Source organism: Chelmon rostratus, chromosome 10 (assembly GCF_017976325.1).
Source record: "Chelmon rostratus isolate fCheRos1 chromosome 10, fCheRos1.pri, whole genome shotgun sequence".
Lineage (NCBI taxonomy): Eukaryota > Metazoa > Chordata > Actinopteri > Chaetodontiformes > Chaetodontidae > Chelmon > Chelmon rostratus.
The window spans coordinates 14,600,638-14,621,876 of record NC_055667.1 but is presented as its reverse complement, the minus strand read 5'-3'; the positions used below and the strand labels follow the sequence as shown (position 1 = coordinate 14,621,876).

The window sequence follows — 21,239 nt, the reverse complement described above, 5'->3', positions numbered from 1 at the left end:
AAGTGTCTATCTTACATCTTTTATATATATGTGTGTGTGTGTGTGTGTGTGTGTGTAATGCAGTGCAAATGGTCTCTTGTGTAATAATCACGCAAACCACAGTGAAAAAAGTTTTATTAAAAAAAAATGACAAGTTCAAAATCAAACCAAGTTAAAAGTTTAATAGCTGTAGGGTTTTCTTTATATTAAGAAGACAAAGACCTGCATCATGGCACAGACAAACATTTACTGAGGAGAGGTTGTTTGATGCACAAAACAAGACTGCACGACATCGCTGAACATGAGTTACAAACTGACCCCATACGTGACTTGATATATTGAATGACCTTCAGCTAAAAGATTTCTAAATACTTAGCAATCCAAAGTTAGCAGCAATAGTTCTTTAGACTCAATAAGCCACCATTCAGGTTTTCTTCAATATTTTGGACACAAAATAGCAATTCAAAGTTGTATTTCTTTGCTTCATAGATCTATGTTCAGAGTAGTTTGATAACAAAAACAAAAATCTTTTCAACATTAGCAGTGCATGGGAAAAAAATCCAGTCAGAGGTCAAGCCCACCAAATCTGAGTAGCACTTCACTATCCCTTCCAGAGAAATCTAAGGCATTTCTGTGAAGTTTAATTTTCTCCTGGAAATGAACTGTTTCATGGTTTAAGAAAAACGGCATCGATTACTCAGCAAGAAAGCAAGTTGACAAACAGGACAAGACGGGACACAAAACCATAACATACAGGTCGCAACTGGATGGAATGGAGAATTAGATCTAACACAACCCTATGCTAATGGAAAAAAAAAAAAGCTGGGTGGACAAGTGGGTGACCAGCCTTCATTCACACAAGCACACCAGCCATAGTCTTTTCTTTCTTTTCTTTTTTTTCAGAGTTCCTACATTTACTACTGTCATATTAACAACCACATTTTGGTATGAAATAGTTCCCTTTTTATGCAGCAAGTTGACTTACAATGAACCTAAGGTGAATGTGTCGGAAAAGAAACAAATCTCAACATGTGTATGATGAAAGATAAAAGCCACGTGAGCCAGAACGTGAAGTCATATTGTGAGGTGATCCATTGTCATAACGTGAGGAGTCTCTTGGATATCTGTAGTATTGCATTTATAAGGATAATAAATTAATTGCATAGATCGTCAGACCTTGGGCGTGTTTTCCGAGCGTTGGACGGAAGAGTTAAAGGATGTGGACACAGTACCAGCTGTGAACAGCCATGAGACCTACTGTAGTTGGTTATTGCCTGTGAACCTTGTACACAAACTGAATCTACATTGCTCTGGCAGGATGAGGTAAGTCAAGGTTTTGAACATATATTTCTCTGACATTGCTCCCAACTGCTTGGGCCACAACTCTGTAACAATGCATCTGAACCTAGCATACATAATTAATCCATGATCAGGAGTCATGTTCACAAAGTGCCAACATTTGTGACACAGACAGAACGGAAACGTCTGTAGAAAACATTAAAGCCTTTTTGACATCAACACTGAAACCAGAACAAGAGAAGAATGCAAACACACAAACAAATCACTATTTCCAAAACAAAACAAAGCCGAAAACATCTATTTCTCGCTATTTGAAGCACACAACACACTATCAAAAATAAAATCAAAGCTTCTTTGAAAAATAGGATCAATCTTAAAAGTATTAAAACTGAATTAAAAAAAAAAACAACCTTTAAATAAGAAATGTAAAAACAAAACAAAACATGAGGGCGAAAAACAGAAATGGATGCAAACACACAGCAATGGCCAGTATTAAAGCTTCTTTACACTGGCCGTAATAATCCACCTCAATAGTGTTTTCTGAAGATAAAACAGGACAGAGCCGTGCTTTACCAGCTGATCTCTGTAACTTCGTATTCTGATAACAACATCTGGTTCCTGCTTCAGAAAATACAGTTTGTGGGATTTAGTGGAGATTCAGCTTCCCCTTTTAGAAAAGGGACGTGAGGAAAAAACAGAAACACACAGCAATGCATGGATTGCTACGTGTGGTACAATTTGGTATTACTAAAATAACTGAAGCATGACTACCCTGATGGAAGGAAGTCAAAAGAAGCCTAAATAAATTTAAATCTCTTATTTACAGGCAGCTCTGTGTGAGATGTGATCCCCGTTGAGCAACTTTGGATTTCATTTCAAGTGGAGCAGCTCAAAGCGAAGCAATGTTCAGATCTCTTAGCTCTTTTAAAGAAGTCTTCTCTGAAATCTGTTATTCATGACCATCATCTCTAAATTTTCTATTATTTTGTAGTCTTCTGATTGTCTGAAGCTTTGTCAAGATTGCTGGAACTATAAATTATTTGAGAGTCAAGTGCCAAAAAAGAAGTGATAACCACTTCAGGTAAGGTTTCATATTGTACCCGATACACTCGCTGCCACTTCGAGAGAAGCTAATCCAAGTCAGCACCATATCTGTGGAAAACATGAGTCATCTGCTTCTTGAATGACTTCAGTTTGTTTTGTTTTTCTTAGCCTTCTGTATTCGAATATTTGCACCAATCAATCAAACTAGGACACAGGAAGCTAGAAACGTTAAAAAAAAAAAAAGAATTATGTACAAAAAGGCAGGTTCAAAGCCTGAAAGTATCAGACAAAAAAAAAGTGAAGTAAAATCAGCATATTTTACAAAAGGTCAAAACAAAACATGACTCAAAATTAAACATGGTGTTGAAATGTTCTTTTCCTGGTTTCATTCTAGCTCCCCAGAGTAGTATTAGAAAAGAATATGAATAGAGCTCAAAAAACCTTTTAGACATGTGTAGTGTGTGTGTGTGTGTGTCTGTGTGGCTTTTTTCTTGACTGTTATCAAAATAGATGCTCCTCGTTCTGTTCTTCCATTTCCCATTGCCTGCCATCCTCCAGCCCTGCTTGCTTGGAGTAAAAGAGTTTGTTTTAAAATATGAGTTTGTAGAAAATATCTTTTTTTTTTCTTTTTTTTGTCCTTTCTGTGTAACAGTCCATGTTCCTCCCGAGTGTCTGGTGCCTTACGTGCTGAGTCACCGTGCCGAGTTTCAGCACTTGGGCCCCTCGAGAGTCAGTCCGGCGCCGGAGGAAGATCTGACACAAGGTGACAAGACCGGCCAATTAGAAACAAGAGCGACTGCTGCGGCGTCACCTTTTGCAGTAACATCACAGCAGCACGGGAAAAAAGTTTTGGGATCGAGATTAATGCGCATGCAGAGACGCAAAACAAGCACAGACACTAGCAATGATCAAACCCACCTGTGCCACCTCTTCACTTGTTATGCTGGTAGGAGTAGGTTGTGTGTTCTGTGGGTGTCTCTATGGCAACGGGCTGTTGGACGGCACTTTCCTGAGAGGGAGGCGGCAAATATTAAATCTGTGAGCGATTGTGGCACGTAGCGCTTTCATGCTAAACTGTTCAAGTGAGAGAAAACAGAGGTCATTACCTCAACTGAGATGTTGGCGGCAGGCACTTGGGTGTACTGGGGGATGTAGGTCCCCTGCATAGATGTGTTTGCAGGCATATACTGCAGGAGAATGGAGATGATGAGAGCATTAGACATGACAGCAACATCTGCAATACCACGGTCAACTAAAGCTCCAATGGACAAGATTTATATGTGAAATGACACGTGTCTTTAATAGCTTAAATTATAAAGGGCAGCTGCAACTTAAGAGCATCCCATCCAAATCTTACCCTTTTTTTACCTAATTTTGTGACCAAAAAATAGCACAGTCACAGCCTGGTCGGCTTTGTATACTGTCGCTTGTTGGTTTGTTTACAATGCACAGAGCTCAGCATAAACAGGCAAGAGGCCATGTGGTGCAAACTCCAGTAAAAACCCTGACTGAGACTCGAATGTGCTGCAGGCTATGCATGTACAAAAAATGCTCCTAACACTTGAATAATATCAGCATTTCCCATATGTCTAAATCTGAATTAGGCCTAATTCGGAATATCCAAACAACATGTGATATTTCCATGACCTGTAACAAATTTGGAATATTGTCACATTTGGAATAATAGTGGAACGTTTAGTGTGCACGCAAATGTAGTCAGTGACAGCTGAAGGCCAAACACGCTACTGACTGTGCCACTGCTGCCCATGGAGAGGTGGCTGAGCTGCTGCGTCAGGGGTCCCATCATCGAGGTCGGCTGGATGGACATGGTGTGGTCCATTCCTGGCGTCAGGACTGCTCCCTGCAACAAAAAAAACAAAAAGCATACAGCAGCGTTAGCGCCTGCCATCGGGACAAAGCGGCTGTTAGTTAGACGGACTAATGTGAAGGCAGCAGAATATTCAAACACTTCCCCTCAAACAAAAACTGGAAGGACGGCCGGCGGCTTTAAAATTCAAGATACTCACTGTGGGCGGCATGATGTACGACTGATGATGTAACCAGGATTGGTTGTGTACCTGCAGGAACAAGAAAGGCACACATGTTCAAAGATAAGATTACATAACATACAAAGGTTCAATCAAAGTAGAGCAAGTCCCCATACATTTTGTGTTGTTTTTACATTTAAAGCAGCTGTTGTTTCACAGTAATGGGATTTATAGGTGGCACGCCTGGCCATGGTTTAGCATCCTAACTAACACCTGAGCTTTGAGGGTCTGAAACTACCTGGTAGGTGGACACAGGTGAATGCATGTATGGGGAGAGGGAGGTTGGCCCGATCATCCGGTTGGGGGCAATGCTGTAGGGGGAGGAATAGAATCTGCAGAAAGACACACAGATTTGAGTCATCACAACATGATCGCACTCCCTCTGGGGATACAAGGGATTTGTCAGACTAGGCGTACTGACCCGTTCTGTAAGGCTGTGGTGGGGTCATAGGTCAGGGTCATTCCTCCCTGGAGAAAACAAAAAAACCCACAAAGCATTCGTTCATCATATCTGTTGTCTTCACAGATATACGAGGACGTGAAAAATAGCCAGAAACTCACAGTCTCCCCATCTCTCGTCCAGGGCCGGCCGTTCTGCAGATATTTTCCTTGGCTCTGACGCTTCTTCTGGCCTCCATCAGCAAATTTACACAACAAGGGCTCTGACGGCACTGGACCAGATAGAAAATATGACGTCATGTAACATTTTGGAGGACGCTGCCTTCAAACAAGATGCCATCTCAAAGCAAGAAAACTCACCTGGAACTCCAGGTGGAGTCTTGATATATTTTCCATTGAAATGTTGGATGATGGCTTCACATTTCTCAGTTGACTCCATCCTATTGGAAAAGTGTTCATTAAAAACAATCATTGTGTTTAGCAGTAGCAGGCTACAAGGTATTGTGCTGCGTGTTGGAGATTTTCTACCTGTACAGGCCACCAGGGGGCTCACTCACCATGAGTTATACTGAAAAACTACACTTGTTCTGTAACTTTAGCACTGACTGCTCCAATTTTTACACTTTTCTCTGCGCGGCTGGATGTTTTCTTCAATGCACTTGCTGCTACACCATCACTAATCCACTTAAACCATCCGTCCTAATACATGTGGCTAAATAACCAAAGCTTATACCTGGCAAAGCCCACTCCTCGGCTGGTCCCGTTGGCGTCACGGAGGATGCGAGTGGAAATGGCCTGGCTGAAGGGCTTCAGCATGTTCTCCAGCTCCTGCTCGTCCATGGACAGAGGCAGGTTGGAGATGTACAGGTTGGTGGGGTCCTGCTCCTGTTGCTGAACAGACAGAAGCCAGGAGAGGATTAGAGGATGAGGATGTGGTGCAGACAGAGCTCTTTGTTTTCTCGTCACAGAATCACAACCACGTTGTTAGCAGCCCTCCAAAAATCAAGAGCCATGCAAAGGCCGCCTGCGGCAGTGTGAGGGAATCTATATATCCTTTCAACAGGAAGTGTGCGAGACGTCTGACGTTCGGATGGGTGGCAGGTGCAGGACGTTAGACAGTTAAAAAAAACAGAGAGACAGGGCAGAGGGCTTGCAGCTGAAGGTGGATTTCATCTTGGCCTTGCATGAGAAAGTGAGCTGCACGGATGAAGAGAAAACAGATATTCAGTGATGGTGGAGATAGTCTCCTGGCTGGACTTCAGCTGAACTTCTCTCTCACGTTGACTCTATATCTGTCTTTTCTACTTATATTCATCTGACTAGCTCCTTTTTGTCTTCACACTCCTCTCTCATATGCTGCTACCACAGGGAAGACAGGCTCATTGTGTGAGACTGGCCTCTTAAGAGGATGAAAGCGCAGGATCCAGGTAATGTGATATCAAAGCATAATTACATTTGAAATGGCTCTCCATCCATGGACGATCTTAAATGGGACCGTGCTCCCGCTCAGTGGGGGATCACAGCAGAGACACTCTGGACAGAGACCTTTGGAAATAATCTGCAGAACATCTAAAGCATTGTGCTATCATCTCCCCACAAGGCAAACATTATCATCCTGTTTCCTAGGTCACGGTAATAATATGTCGCATGCATTCAAGCAGTTTGATCCATGCGGTAATCCCGACCTTGAATGCAAGCACAGAGGCCGGCTCTGTTGGCTTGCATAAATCAGACAAATTATGCAGCTTTTCCAAATCTGAATTTGAAATTTTTAGAAAACAACCAGAATGAAACTCTTAAACTCCCACAGTTTACTTTTATGCTTTGAAGTATTCTGCAGGCTTTTTTTCTCCTTTCTTTCCTCCTACTCAAACAAATTTAATTTGACCAACAGCATCTTGTAAGATAACCAATCTGAATCACCCTCTAACCATTATGCATATTCATTATCTCAGAGTGCAGATGTGATTAAAAACCTGTAAATGCGGTGCGAATTAATTTCCATCTCATGAATAATGCAGACGTAATCGTTGCGACCTGCGCTGAAGGTGATTTCTCCTTCACCTCCCTCCTCCACTGCCTCCTTCGCGGCAGCGCGCGCTACATACGGAGCTCGAACCCATGAGAGCAAGCAGAGGAGACCTGCTGCGGGTTTCAACCGCGAATGAGTCAGACTGAGTCACAGAGAAATCTGACGCAAACATTAAGTCTTGTTGTAAACCCGGAGTGAAGGGGTGAGTGGAATCAAGTTATTTTGTGAGCGAGGAGCCGTATGAATGTCAGTGATCCAGCTTAACGAGAGATCAGCTTTCCCAGGGTGTTGGTGTTGTGCGTGTGCGTGCTTGCGAGTGTGTGTCATAATCCGGTTGAGGCAAGGCTGGTGAAGTGCATGTGTGATTGTCAAGCGTGTGTGTGTGTGAGTCTGGGTGTGTGTTGACAGGGAGGGTGGCTGGGCACAGGGCCCTGCTGACTGGGGAACTGCTCAGACACTGAGTCAGATGCCACCAGGGAGAACAGACAGGTCCTTTGTACACGGAGCTCAGAGAGCAGGCCCTGGGACACACTCCCTCAACACCGTCACCACTATGAAGCACGACGCACACACCACGCACACGTGTACACACATGTACCTGTGTGCATCCGTGCTCTCTTGTTTGTGCACACACATATTCTACAGTGCATTAATACCCATAAATACACTGATTTAAGCATACACCCACATGTGCATGCAGTGCACCGCCCAGCAAACACACATGCGTGCACGCACACACAAACTGAGGCTTAATTGGCTTATAGTCCTGAACCATTGCTCATATAACAACAAGAAAACATGGGGAGAAAGAGCCTGAGACAGCTTTAAAAGAGAAATTCAGAAGAAGCAGCAAAGGCCAAGGCACAACCTTTCTGCTGCAAGGTTAATAATTCACCGTTAAATTTGTAATTAATAATTCATGCTTTAACTTTTTGCTGAGTCACTATCAAAATGTATGAAAGGGTTTTTTTTATTCACTGTGCTGAGAATTTAACTTTGACCAACCATGTGAATGAAGCTGACACCACGTTCTAAGACAGAAACCCACCAAATATCGACATCTGACGTGGGGTTCTTACCTTGGCCATCTGAGCCTGCACTCCACCCGCCTTCAGTGCCGTCACCGCCTTCTGAGCTGAGGCCGGACTGTCAAAGTCAACAAAGCCATAGCCTGCAGGGACCGAGACAAACGGCAAGACGTACAAGTTATGACAATGAGTTATGAATACCGCAGGACTCTATGTACACAGGCATGTAATGTGAACTCACGACGCACGCATAGTAGCAGGGTTTGAATATGAGGAGACAGCCAGCTCTGTTTGGGCTGTGCTTCACCATGCAGGACAGATGTAGACTTATACAACAATGCCTATATTATGTCAAACAATACACACCTGCCAGGTAGGTATAGTGTGAAGCTTAGCACACAGTAAACACTTGGCAGCCGAGAGCAAAGAGCTTTATTGAACAGAACTTGTCAGTAATGTGCTATAACCTCAATCTGTAATGTTCCACGCATTCAAAATACAGCAGAGAGGCGATGTAGTGTTGGGCTTGTGGTGTTATTTCACTTCTTTGTTGTTGATACGCTGCAGCCAAAAGAAATGTATTGTCATGTAAATATATTACGTATTTTTCATTTTCCAATTTTAGATTCACACGACTCAAGAGTTGCAAGGTACAACCAAGATATACAATCATAATTCGAGCTGCAATGATTAGTCAATAATTGATTAAACATTTAAGTCATTTTTCAAGCAAAAACTGTAAAAATCCTTGAGTTCCAGCTTCTCAAATGTGAATATGTCTGGTTTTGTCTTTTTATGATACTAAACTGAATATCTCGAGCGGTCAGACGAAACAGGACACTGAACTTCTGACATTTTTTACACCAAATGATAGAGAAAATAATCACAGATTTATTGGTAATGAACATAATCATTAGTTGCAGTACTTCCCTGTTACTTGTTATGCTAAAATCTTATCCAAGCCTTTGTATCCTCCTGTGTGGTTGGGGATACTGGTGTTGCTAACCCTGAAGTTACGAATAACCTGCCTCTTATTTTAGTTTTCATACAATGGGAACTTCTCCCATTGAAGTTCCTGCTAAAATTCAACATAAAGATGACACACTGACATACTTCTGAGCTCGCTTCGCCATCTCTGTACGAACTGACCTCTCAACCCCTGCTCAACAGTTACTTTCGAGCGGCTGATGCCGTCACGCCTCACCTTTGCACTTGTTGGTCGTCTTGTCCAGGATGGCCTTGGTGGACACGATTTTCCCATATCTGAAAAAACAGTGAGGTTTACACTCAATGATTGTCCTTGCACTGTGTACTGAAAATGATGACTTGTTTGCATTCAATATTAGCATTGCAACACTGCTGAGGCAACGTGATATCCCGCTAAACTTAACACACCCTAAGAGACTATGCTCCATGCTGACTGAATTATAATTCACCTGACAGATCCAGCGCAATGACACTGAATACAATTACACAATCTGATAATAAACAATGTGCATAGGGTAAATCTTTCCAGAGAGGGTGGGACATAAATTAAGTGGAATAAGAGTAATGTCTCTTGGGTTTCTGCATGGTAGAAGGAACTATAGATTTCCTATATCTAATTCAATCCAGCTCATATACAAATGTCAATATGGATCATAACTCAAGGGGAATCCAACATGACATGACAATATGGCAAAAATAAGTGTTACTGCTGCATTTTTAGATTGCTTTACAATGTTCTATAGATATAAAAATCCTGCATTATCCATCTAGCGGGCCAGCTATAGATACTGCAGATGCAGAGGATAACACCCAGCTTGGGTAAATGCTTCTGTGCAGCAGAGTGTCTATCGGTTCCCATCTCTCCAGGCATGTGCATGCAGTGTAATCTGATATGCCTCTCCTTGGCTGTCCTGTCCAACGCTGGCTCCCAGCCATACTCTCATTCTACTAACCAGCTTCCCTCTAAGCAGCGACCCTCTGGCTCAACCCTCCACTGGGTCTTAGTGCCCCTCAGAACACAGTCCAGCTCTCATCCAGTGACACTGCACCACTGCCACATGTCATCCGGGCTAGAAGAGTCCCCTTTCAAAATATACGCTATTAATAAGGATTAAGCGACGCCCTGCTGAAACTGTAATCGGACAGTTAATCTGTTGGATTACTCCAAATCGGAAATTAAATTGTTTCTTTTAAGTTAATTTAGGATTACTTTCACTTTAGAAAAAAAGAATGAAATCTTTATTCCTTTATATCTTTATTCCAAGGTGGCTTGAGGTCACCGGTGAACATGTTCCCACTTTAAGGGAATATCCAACTATTTCAAATGATTGCTTTGGATGCTAGAGCAGTAGATATAATAAGTAAGTTTGGAATATAAATATTGAAGTATTAAATACACTGTTTGTTCAGATTTTACTTGAATTATGTCTATTCACTCTCAATACAGTTCAGTGTAAGACCATCAAACCAGCACTGGTTTGTTCCTAAAATGCTGTTTATAATCAATTTAAATTCTCTCTATGGAACCACCTCCCACTTTCTGCTTGATTGCGTCAATTCACTGAGGCTTTTAAGAAAAAAACTGAGAACATATTTACAATCAGTAGTTTTTAATGACATCTGATTTCCTGTTCATCTTCATTCTTAGGTCTCATTTGTGTTTATACCGTACATAAAAACTCTTTGAGATGTGTGTAAAAAGTCATCGTATCCAAATCAAATTCTCTGCAAACTGAATCCATCCAGTGTTGGTTTACTGAGGGTCTTTTGTATTATGCATTTGACTTCCTATATAGCATTACTATTTCATGATGCATTTATAATTTCTACATGGTAAGATACCACCAACTGGACTGGATGGATGTGCCAACATTGTTTTCCTATATTTTCATATGCATTATTACTGTGGGCACACAGGAATCCCACCAGCCTTCGACTTCACATTATGAAGACCGTTTAAGCCGTGAGCTGGGCTCCCTGCGCTCCCATGCTCGCACAGTTGAGATACCCGTTCACTTAATTGTGCTCAGGAACTCGGACTACATGATGCAGAGCGAAAAGAGGGGCTAGAGACTCAGCCATGTGTGAGAGAGCACAGCATAGTCCTGCCCAATGTCCATCCATGGTCAACCACCAGAGACGGACTGGGGCAAGAACCAGAGCGGCAACGAGGCACCCAGAGAGACAACTGCAGGGGCTGGAGATGGAGAACCAACCCCCATCCCCTCCTCTCATCCCTCACTCCCAACACAGTACATCTCAGAGCATGCATACAACAACTCTCAGCGTGGGGGAGGGGTTGTGTCCTGACACTGTGCACACACTTACTGTTCAAACTTGTGTTAAGCAAGCCAAATTCCCTCCATGACTTGTCTTTCCTACTGTTTTCCATCCTCGTCTACAAGCATTTCCCCTATTAACTATTATTGGATGCAGCATCCTCTCTCAGTCTATCTTAACTGAGAACTACATTGGCCTTAATGTGCTCTGCTAAAAGGCAAATTTCATGCAGTGATTTTATCTGCTCTGTAAAAGCAGAAACATGAGAACTACCCCCACAGAACACCACCTGACACACAAACCCTGAACTCCATTCACTCCTCCCCCTCTGATTCTCTCCAACCAACCCCTTCACCCCCCCCCACCCCCAACCCCTCCCTCATGCCATTGCCCTTGTTTGTCTTTCCCTTTCCCCTGGGCTCGCCGTTTCCTGTAGGGTTGGGCAGCCTCATGTGAGCCATATCTTCCAGACAGCTGTAAAATAGCCGGCCTCTCCCTCTCTCTCTCTCTCCCTTATTCAATCTCTCTAGCCCCCTTTCCCTCCTTTTTCTCTTACTCCTCTCCTCTGCTCTTCTGGTACTCATCATCAGGCTCCAGAATTCAATTAAGTGAACCCAGATCATTCATCTCAGCCCTACTTGTTTTGATGTCTTCCACTGAAGGCCTAACAAACATATCAGATGGATTGGATGATGCTGTTGTTTGATCTCTGACTACATGCTGCCCACAAAAGAGTTTTCAAAGAGTCACACTCACAATGATGAGCAATGTTGTGTGGTATTTATAGTGCAGAGTATGACTTTGACGTAGGATAGCAGTGTCTCATTGTCATCACACTGTATGATGACAATCTACAAGACTAAAGCACAATGGAGAAATAACTCATACAAGCCGAAAGTCGAAGAAGGAGCAAGTGGAGACCTACAGAACAAACTAGCGTCAGATAGGGAGTCTAAACATTCTGTACCTAGTTGTTGGAAAGTCTGTGCTTAGCTCTGCCAAACTGAAAGGTCTTAGTTTGCTGCCCAAATGATTGTTGGTTTTTCCACAAGGCCACTAAATGATGGGCCTTGAAACGTCTGGGAGAAAACGTGGCCCCTTTCTTAAATCAGAAATACCTGCTAAGGTGTGCTTTAGTGTGCACATGCATGTCAAGTGTTAGGAAGTCGTGCAAGTATATGCAATCCAATCATTGCCCATCTATCCATGCACCCATCACGTTGTTCTATCTTAATCTACTCTGCAACTGCAATCTGTTTCATGGGCGCAGCGGAAGAGAGAGATTTACTGGGTGTACATGTGGAGGTTAGGGCAACAGTTTTTTTGGGGCAACTTACGGCTGACAGAGTTTGACCAGATCCTGGTCAGTGGTCCCTGGGTGGAGGCCACGGATGTACAGGTTGGTTTTGCTCAGCTGCTCTCCCCCACTGCTGCTGCCATTGCTGATGGAGGTGGTGGTGGAGTTGCTATTGTTGTTGTTGTTGGGGCTTGGAGGAGCCATCTGATGGTTGGAGGGGGACACATACGTCTGCTGCAGAAACAAACAGAGGGCACAGTTAGGTTTGGGATGGTGCAGTCGTACACGAAGCGGATTCTTCTTTAGGAACATGAAATTAAATGTATACACTGATGTCAATAAGTCACATCATACAAATATTAATGTGATGCAATTTATATATCCAAAGAGGAAAATGACATGGAGCAATATGTGAGATTTCAACATGTACAGCAAGCAGGATGTGCACATGTTCATATTAAAATGGAAAATGTCTTGTAAAATAGCTTTGCATGTGATGCTTAGACAATGTATTGCAGACTCTGAATGCGCCCCGGTTCAGCAGTGATGGGAATCATAAACATCAACTACGAGGTACTACAGATACTGCAAACATTTAATGTTAAAATCAAGCAAACTGCTCTACAAACAGCAAACAACAATACAGCACACGCTGCTTGGACAGGAGATCAATGAATGGTGGTCCCACAAGTCAATGCTGACTGTTAGTCAACACAAAAGTAGAGGAAGGCTGGCAATAGTTTGGAATGTTCAGTATGATCCAGGCTTTAATGTTGTAAGATTGACTATCTTTATAGACTAGGTGTTACTTATTTATTCATTAAGACAATACTACACCTTGTCTTAATGTCATAAGGGACTTAAATGCAAATGTTTCAGGCAATATTTGTTTGCAAGACATTTCAAACTGTTCTGTAACGATAGTGACCTTATTCTATCTAGTAAAATGTTGTTGCCTGCTAAAGTATTTTAAACGCATTAGTAAAGGGTGGGACACAGAAGCATTGCTTGACCGCTGTATATGTATATCTGATGCACATGCTAAACTAATTATCATGGAGATCCATCACACAGGTCTTCTACAAAGCACAGTAAACCATCTGGTTTCACTGTAAATGCTGAGACCTCACCTTCATTTTTACATATTTAAGTTAGCCATTTAATATGACTGCTTTTGGCAGAAATGTAAACAGTAAACATTGATAGCATACATAGGAGATACGCTTTGCTTCACTTGAGATGGCAAGTGAGCCCATTTATAAATGTAAAAACAAAGCGTATAATATTCAATCTTTCTGGAATTTAAGTGGCTGAGCTCCATACAAGTGCTCGCTGCAAGCAAGGCTTTTATGTTGTGGGCTGAAGCTGGATGTGTTTCTACGAACAGTTTTCATTGGGAGTGTTTGACAAAGTGCCAATCAAAACTGTTCACAGGGAGATGTGTGGTTTTTTTCACAGTAACCAGGACATTGTTTCTGGAGAGAAACTTTTATATTGACTTTTTCAAATTGAATTTTTCAGTGCTTTGAGCAACAATAACAAATTCCACTCACCACTATTGTCTTAGGGTCGTGGCACAAATCTGAAAACCTAAACTATCTCAATGGCTAGATACCAGTAAATGTTTTCTTTAGAATAGGGTACACTGACCTTGTGAGTGAAGATACCACATCTTTGCCACAATCAAAGTATGAAAGTGTCAGTATGCAGACACTCTGCTCACCTCAATGCATGCATGTCAATGAGCAGGTTATTGGTTGGGCCATGATATGTTCAGGCAGTGACAGGGAATCTTAAATGCATGTGCAGATGTGCAGCTATGCATAACAATTTTATGTAATGACCCTTTCCAATGTCTGCATTAAATAAAACATTCTTAATACTATGGACCATGGTCCGGGATAGCTAAATCAAATTGCATGGAAGTAAAATGTCAGCTGGTAATGCCTTCCTCTCAGCGCTGGAGGAGGAGGAACTGTTTGATTAGTTAGGGTCAGCAGGCCTGGCCCCAGGGAACAATGGGATGGCTTGTTGGACACCACAAGGTCAGCACTGAGCGCCAGCTTATTAACAGAGAGGGAGTTGTCAAAAGACTGCTGGAATCAAGCTAATTATGACTTCTGTAGATCTCTCTGCTGTGGATCTGTTCTTAACCAGCTATAGTTTAAGATTTATTCAGATTCCAGAAACACAAAACTATGAGGGAATATCACATGTCACAACATTAAAACAAAGGTTTGAAAGCTTTAAAGCCTGTTTTTAAAGTTCAAACTTCAGTTTGAAAAGTGATTTGAACGTTTAAAACTAAAATATGAATACTTGTTTCATACTCACAATGCTTGTAGTCTAATGTCTGCAATGTTACAAAACTAAATTCTGGTATTCAAAGATTCAGATCCGCTCTGAATGAAGTAACATGTGAAAGACTTCAAAATTATGGAGAAAAAACAGTTCACTACAGTCCAAAAGCCTGGGTGGGAGGGAAGAAGCCAACCAATCACGTGCGTTCCAACAACAATAACCAATCAACTAATAGAGCTCTTCCTAAGCGCTTTGTTATTGGTCACACCTCACGTCAGTCAGGTCAGAAGTTCAACAACAACGCCCAAAATGCGTAGCACGTAAACGGGATAAAGCTGCATTAAATTAGACGTTTGTTGAGTAGTTTGTGTGTAATACTGGCGACGTGTCATGCAATATAAACTCACAACAAGTTGTTCCTGAGCCGTGAAGGACGAGGCTAACATTTAGCTAGCTAGGTGGATGTCCTGTAATGGAAGGTAACTGTTAGCGTTAGCTATGTTGTTACACTGTAGCCTTAAGTTTAGATGCGTGAATTAAACGTTTTTTCCCCCTGCCGAACGGTAGTTAACGTTCCTGCCACTTTTTTAAACGGTGTTCATAAAGTTAATTATGATAATTATTATTAAACTGCTAAAACTCTGCTCTCCTTTAAGACATGGACATGTATACCATCCTTAATATGACTCCATGTTATAGTTGAAGGAAGCAACTACTTAAGTCGAACTGAGTACAGAAAGACTTTGTAAAATAACGTTTCCGGTTTGTGAAGTCTATACAGTATTTATACAAATTGTTTCATTGTGTTCTCCCTACATAGACCAGATTAATATCAAACCTGGATGTATAGCCATGTTGTAGCCTACTTCAAACCATCTGTCTACAGTAAAGCTATCCAGGAAAATTTACATATTATTAAAGATGCATATATGAGGATGCATGTGTGAAACGTGAATGCAATATTCCCTAATACAAAGCCATTTTTACCTGACGATTAAACATTGAATACAGGAAAACTGTTTACTGATATCTGTTGCCTGCTTGTATATGTGTGTAACGTAGCAACAATCCTTTCAGACACCACTGACGTGAGTAGCAAGACCAGTGATTCTTTTGCGAGCTTTACTGTAGCCACGCTACCCAAATACCTTATGTTTTACAAACTGTTTCCAAAGGAATCAGCCCTCAGACTCTGTGTTTAGTCAAGCTGAGAAAATCACAGTGACTCACAGGGCCCATTCATCTTGGCCCTCTTCTCTAATCTCCCTCTCTTCTTTAGCATCAATAGTACACTGTTTGTTTTTCCACAATCACAGCCTCTTCCTGTGCTTTCCCTTGCCTTCACTGTAGACAGCCCACACAGACTATCAGGAGGGATGCACCTGCAGAGGCCTGGGGAGATAGGATCTGACGGGAGACCGAGTCCGGGCCCGAGCCTAGCTAGTGAGGCCTGTCTAATTGGGATCTGAGCTTGTTAGCGGAAAGTGCTAATCCCTCTCATGTGCTCTCAAGTCAGAAGGTAGTGTCTCATTAAGACCGCTCTGCTAGGCTCCTTTTGAGGAAAGGATGGCACTGAATCAGATCCACACCTACTCTCCATCTGTCCCAATGCCAGCTCCAGGTGTTTGCCACCGCTGTAAGGTAATGCCCAATGTACTAGTGCAAACACAGGCAAATGTGTATGATGAGAACAGATATGCAGTTATAAAGGGAAGTCAGAAAGTATGACAAGACTTTGAAATGTGCAAGAAAAGGATTCTCATTTTTTCAGTGTGTGAGGTTGCATATCCTCTCAGTTAGTCTGTGCCCAAAACCTGACCTCCTGGCATGTTACTGATTTCCTTCCTACTTGTTACTCAGCTGCCCACATATTTTTACACTGTTCCTTACATGCATCACAGTGACATCTCCTGAGCATTCTTTACATTCTCTGCAATGCACACATGTTTGTGTTTCTCTCCTTGAAGTGGACGGGGGTTGTGGGGGACATGGTTTGGGTTTAACATTAGAATTCAAGATGTCATCATTAAATTGATTTACATTCCTCTAGGCATCTTAGTTCTGTGAGAACCAGTGTTCTTGACAAGACAAGATCAACCCTCATAAATACAGGTAGTCCTTCTATGCCCATACAACGTTAACATTTTAAACTGACATACAAAAAAAATTGATATAAAAACATGAGGCACTTGTTTTTACAGTATACAATAAATGAAACCTATCCTGCAAAATTGATGCTCAGTTGTTTCTAGCCACTCTACAACTTCTCACTGTACAGAGAAGCTGGAAACAGCCCTCACATACCCATTACTATCACAGAGTATGCAGTTATTGTTGCAGAAAGATATATCAGCTACTTGCCTTATTATTATTATCATATATTCTCTAAGGACAGTAGGTGGCCTACACCATGATGCAGGGATAGGGAGTGCACTCCAGGCAGGAACTGAAGACTGATGAGGTGATTACAGTTGGAGGGAGCAGAGGTGATATCTGTAGGGAGTGCAGGTGACTCAAGGACTTTTTCATTCGCGAGAGACCGATGAGTGCCAAGTGAGGCAGCACGTATGCCTTTAACTCCTTAGTAATAGCAAAGACATGAGTCTGACTGTGCGGCGCTTGAATGCCACATCTCTCTGGCAACACATACCTTTTGTGCAACTGATAATGAGGATGTTGAAACAATCTTACAAAATCGTCTTAAAGTTATCCCCTTAAGTTCATTTATGTAATTATCTTTCTTCCAAAATAAGTATATACTTGCCTACAGAATCCTAAATCATATAAATAATCGGATTTTAAAAAGTGTCAAACATATGAATTATTTGAATTAGTTCCAAAATAATTATTATTTTGCATATCATTATCCACAGAGTGGTACTTTCCATTACCATACAGTAGCATTTCAGTAATGTACAAGTCAAAAATCATAATCTCTATATTGCCACAATAGTTATTCTTTATGCTCTGCAACAAGTATATGTTTAAAGACACATGACACATTTGATCTTGAATGAGAGATGAAAAAATCTTAAATGTGGAGTCCTACCTGCTTGGCTAAAGAAACTTTAAAAGGCACCGTGGAAAAGATCATAGTGCTACAGACGCAATCTCTTTATATTATATTTCTGAAGCTGCACGCAAAAAAGAAAGCAAGGCAAGCAAGGTGGAGCGAGCCAAATCGGAAAAGTGATAAAAATCCTTGGTGTCCTGTGGCTAAAAGGTGAGACTTCTCCTTGCTCCCCTTCTTCTGTTTCAATCCAGTTTTATTTAAAAAAAAAAGAAGCAGAAAATGTTTAACAGACGGTTACAAAAAGTCTGTTTTCAACAGGTACCAAAAACCCTGAAGACAGCAGAGAGTGAATTCTTAGGACAAGGGATTCATCAGTAAGGAAGAATGTTCAGGCTCTCCTCTCCATGTGAACTGAACCACTGACAGACTAGAAATCAAGGTATGTGAAACACACAGGGGAGAAAGAAAAAAAAAGACAGGGGGAGTTAATCGAAAGCAGAGGAAAGGGTGGGGTGTGTGTGTGTGGGGGGGATCTCTTAATCCTTTCTTTTCTCCGCCCTTTTTCCCGTAGTAAAAGACACAGACCAGGGGTTACCACTTGATGCTGGATTTACAAGTCTTCCCTGTGTGTGTGTGACTTTGGCGCTCTAACAATGCAAAATGTGCAAAGAAGAAAAATGTGTGTGCATGTCTTCTTTCAAGGAAAAGGTTTTTGAGTTTGCAGAGCCCCTCTTGAAATGCGCACATTGTCTGAATCCAGGATTCCAGGAATTCCAGGTCATTAAACTGAGCAATCTGAATTCTTGCCAGCCTTGAGGCAGGGAAGGGAATAACATGGGGAAGGAGGGAGGTATTTGATTTCAGCTTTGTTCAAATGCTGTTCAAGAAATGCTGAGAGTCAGAGGCATCAGTGTATTTCATATGCTGTTCCAGTCACAATGTAGCTGCAACCGTTTTAAAGGCACATTTTAGGCATGAAAGCTCAATAGTTTAACCATTCCCTCATTAATCAGCACTCAAAATCCTCAGAGTCTTTTACATAACTCTGTTTACTTTAATCCAAGAATTTCTAAATGTCCCATGAAACATGAAAAATCTATATGGTCTGCTCAGAAAAAGTGGCTTAAAATGGATAACAATGTCTTCCATGAATTATTCATATGAGAAGACAAGCTAATCAATATTAGACCTCATGTATTGTTCCAGCTCTGCTGCCATCGATCTATGACTGATCTGCACATTTAGCAACATATACTACATATACATTAGGCTTATTGCATGGGATCTGTAACTTTCCTCTTTTTCATAGTGCCATGCAAACCCTCTCAGTCATCATTAGTAAGACTGAAGGGGTGGGGCATATCGGTACGCGTAAAAGAGGGAAAAAAACTTTACTAACTTGCGGTTTATTCAATGAAAACATCACCTAAGCGAAGAAGCAGCTGATTCAACCCCGACAAATTCACATAAAAAGTCGAATATAATTCACCTTAACATCGAAAAAAAGACGCTTGTTCGGAGCCTCGCGAGCATCCAGGGCACATTTGTAAGCCGTGCTCTGTGTGCGGGCTGGGTATAGGAAGAGAACAGCGACCGCGTCGGAAAAAACGAAAGCAAACTGTAGTAGTAATCTACACGCAACAATGTAACAGGCGCCGTGCTAGTTGGTCACAGTGTAACAACAACGCGAAAAAAAGCCGACAGCAAAGGTCTGCCACGGCGAGCAAGAGAGTTTAAAACGTCGCCTGTGATCCACTTTTCAAGGACACTGCAGCTTAAACAGCCGAGCAGCTTTTTAACTGAAGAGGCAGAGCTCGTACAAGCGCCGCATCGAGAAATGGCTCAGAAAGAGAGGGCAGAAGTCGGCTGAGGCGTCGGTACTCACCCTCTTGCTGTTTTTGCCGGTGTAGCCGTTGTATGGGTTGATTCCTGTCCTTGTCGGCACAGAGAGCAGCATTTTTACGCGGCGCTGTGTCCGGAGGAGCGGAGAGAGCGGAGAGCCGAGGCAGTCAGCTGACGTCAGCCAGGGAAATTCAGCCAGGAACAGCGGTAGTGATTGGAGTCGCTCTTCCCAGCACTGCGATGTGCTCCACACTCCACACTGGCTGAGTGCTCTAGTGTTTTAGCTGGCTTTATCTCGGGGGTTTCATGCCCCACAAGCCTCCTCTTCAGCCCCTAAATGATCAGTATTACTCAGGAGATAAATTAGATATTTTTGCTAGAGATATAAATATCCGCTGCACCAGTGCCTAGTCTTCTAACTAACCTGGTGGGGTTTAGCATTTGGTGAAGAAATGCAGAAAAGCAGATTTCAGTATGTGTACCAGGGTCAGGCGTGGAAAAGGCGTGGAAAATTGTGATTTTCCGATGTGCAAAAGCAAGCATGTTGGCCCTTGGATACTACCCTCTATAGCCTTTCAGTCTGTCTTTTTAGCACCTGGTTTTAGTGTCCAGCCAAATGAGATTCAGGTCAAGAGGCAATGATACACCAGAGGTGAAAAGGAATAGCCCACTACTTTTATTTGGAGTAGGAAGTAGACATGACTCACTGTGACCTGGAGTACTGTTAACTTGAACAAACGCAGGTTTTTGAACAATTATAAGATTACTTTTTGTCCTATTCTTAAGTCCTGTATTTTATTTTTTGTAGAGGAATAGAAACTTGCCCCCAGGGTGACTATAGTTAAAAGCAAGTTCTGTATCAAGTACTGAACCAGTAGATAGCTAAAATACCTGGAAACTTGTGTAGATAGTGTATTTAATGCAAATAAATGCATAAGTTAGTAGTGTTCATTTCTCCAGTTTAAAACACTTAAAACACTTTAGTTAAGTCAAGCTGTGGGCTGTGGGGGAACACATCCTAAGTAAATCTGTTGCCCCAGAAAGGGGCCCCAAACATTTTATCTGAACCGTTTTTGTTAATTGTGACCCCACTTAATACATATGCCATCAAAATACTTGTATTTCAATGTTAAAGCAAAAAGCTTTTAGCCATTTAGACCATTGTGGCACACTAAACAAATGACATTTATCCATAGTAAACAACTCTTTATTGCTGGCTAACCATTATCTACAGGGAAGCTCTATGAGAACAGTTGTGTAGTTTGAATATATTCTCCATTTGATGTGCCAACATCTAATAAGATAAGAGATGAAAATGAAATGTCCAAAGTTTCTCAAACTGGTCTTGTGCACCAGATGTACAGTATTTGTGATCAAAGTGACATCAATTGCAATCCCAATTCCATAAAAGTTTGGATGCTGCGTAAAAGAGGAATAAAACAGAATGTCATCATCTAATCCTTTTTGACATATACTCAATTGAAAACAGTAAAAGAACATATATTCAATGTTTGACCTCATCAACATCATTGATTTTTGTAAATGTATGCTTATTCTGAATTTGATGCAGCAACACATTTCAAACAATTTGGGACAGGAGCAACAAAAGACAAAAGCTCCTGTTTGGAACATTCCACAGGTAAACAGGTTGATGTGATTGGTGATAGTATCTGGACTGGGTATGAAAGGG

The 21,239-nt window shown here is 41.8% G+C and overlaps 1 protein-coding gene across 3 annotated transcripts; it reads right to left on the bottom strand.

Annotated features, from left to right (window-relative positions):
* Nucleotides 1-147: 147 nt before the first annotated feature.
* On the bottom strand, nucleotides 148-19,719 carry rbms2b (RNA binding motif, single stranded interacting protein 2b). Of its 3 annotated transcripts, XM_041945345.1 has the most exons (14): nucleotides 19,593-19,719; nucleotides 12,434-12,627; nucleotides 9,034-9,092; nucleotides 7,881-7,972; nucleotides 5,503-5,660; nucleotides 5,130-5,209; nucleotides 4,932-5,041; nucleotides 4,792-4,838; nucleotides 4,609-4,702; nucleotides 4,350-4,400; nucleotides 4,073-4,183; nucleotides 3,429-3,509; nucleotides 3,241-3,331; nucleotides 148-3,075 (listed from the first exon to the last, which is right to left on the bottom strand). In XM_041945345.1, exons 1-13 carry the CDS (start codon nucleotides 19,662-19,664, stop codon nucleotides 3,254-3,256), a joined length of 1,227 nt encoding a protein of 408 aa, XP_041801279.1. In that variant the 5' UTR covers nucleotides 19,665-19,719; the 3' UTR covers nucleotides 148-3,075; nucleotides 3,241-3,253. The 3 variants fall into 3 exon arrangements, with proteins under 3 accessions (XP_041801279.1, XP_041801278.1, XP_041801277.1); XM_041945344.1 differs by having other exon boundaries at nucleotides 148-3,133; nucleotides 4,792-5,041; XM_041945343.1 differs by having other exon boundaries at nucleotides 4,792-5,041.
* Between the last annotated feature and the right edge of the window lie 1,520 nt (nucleotides 19,720-21,239).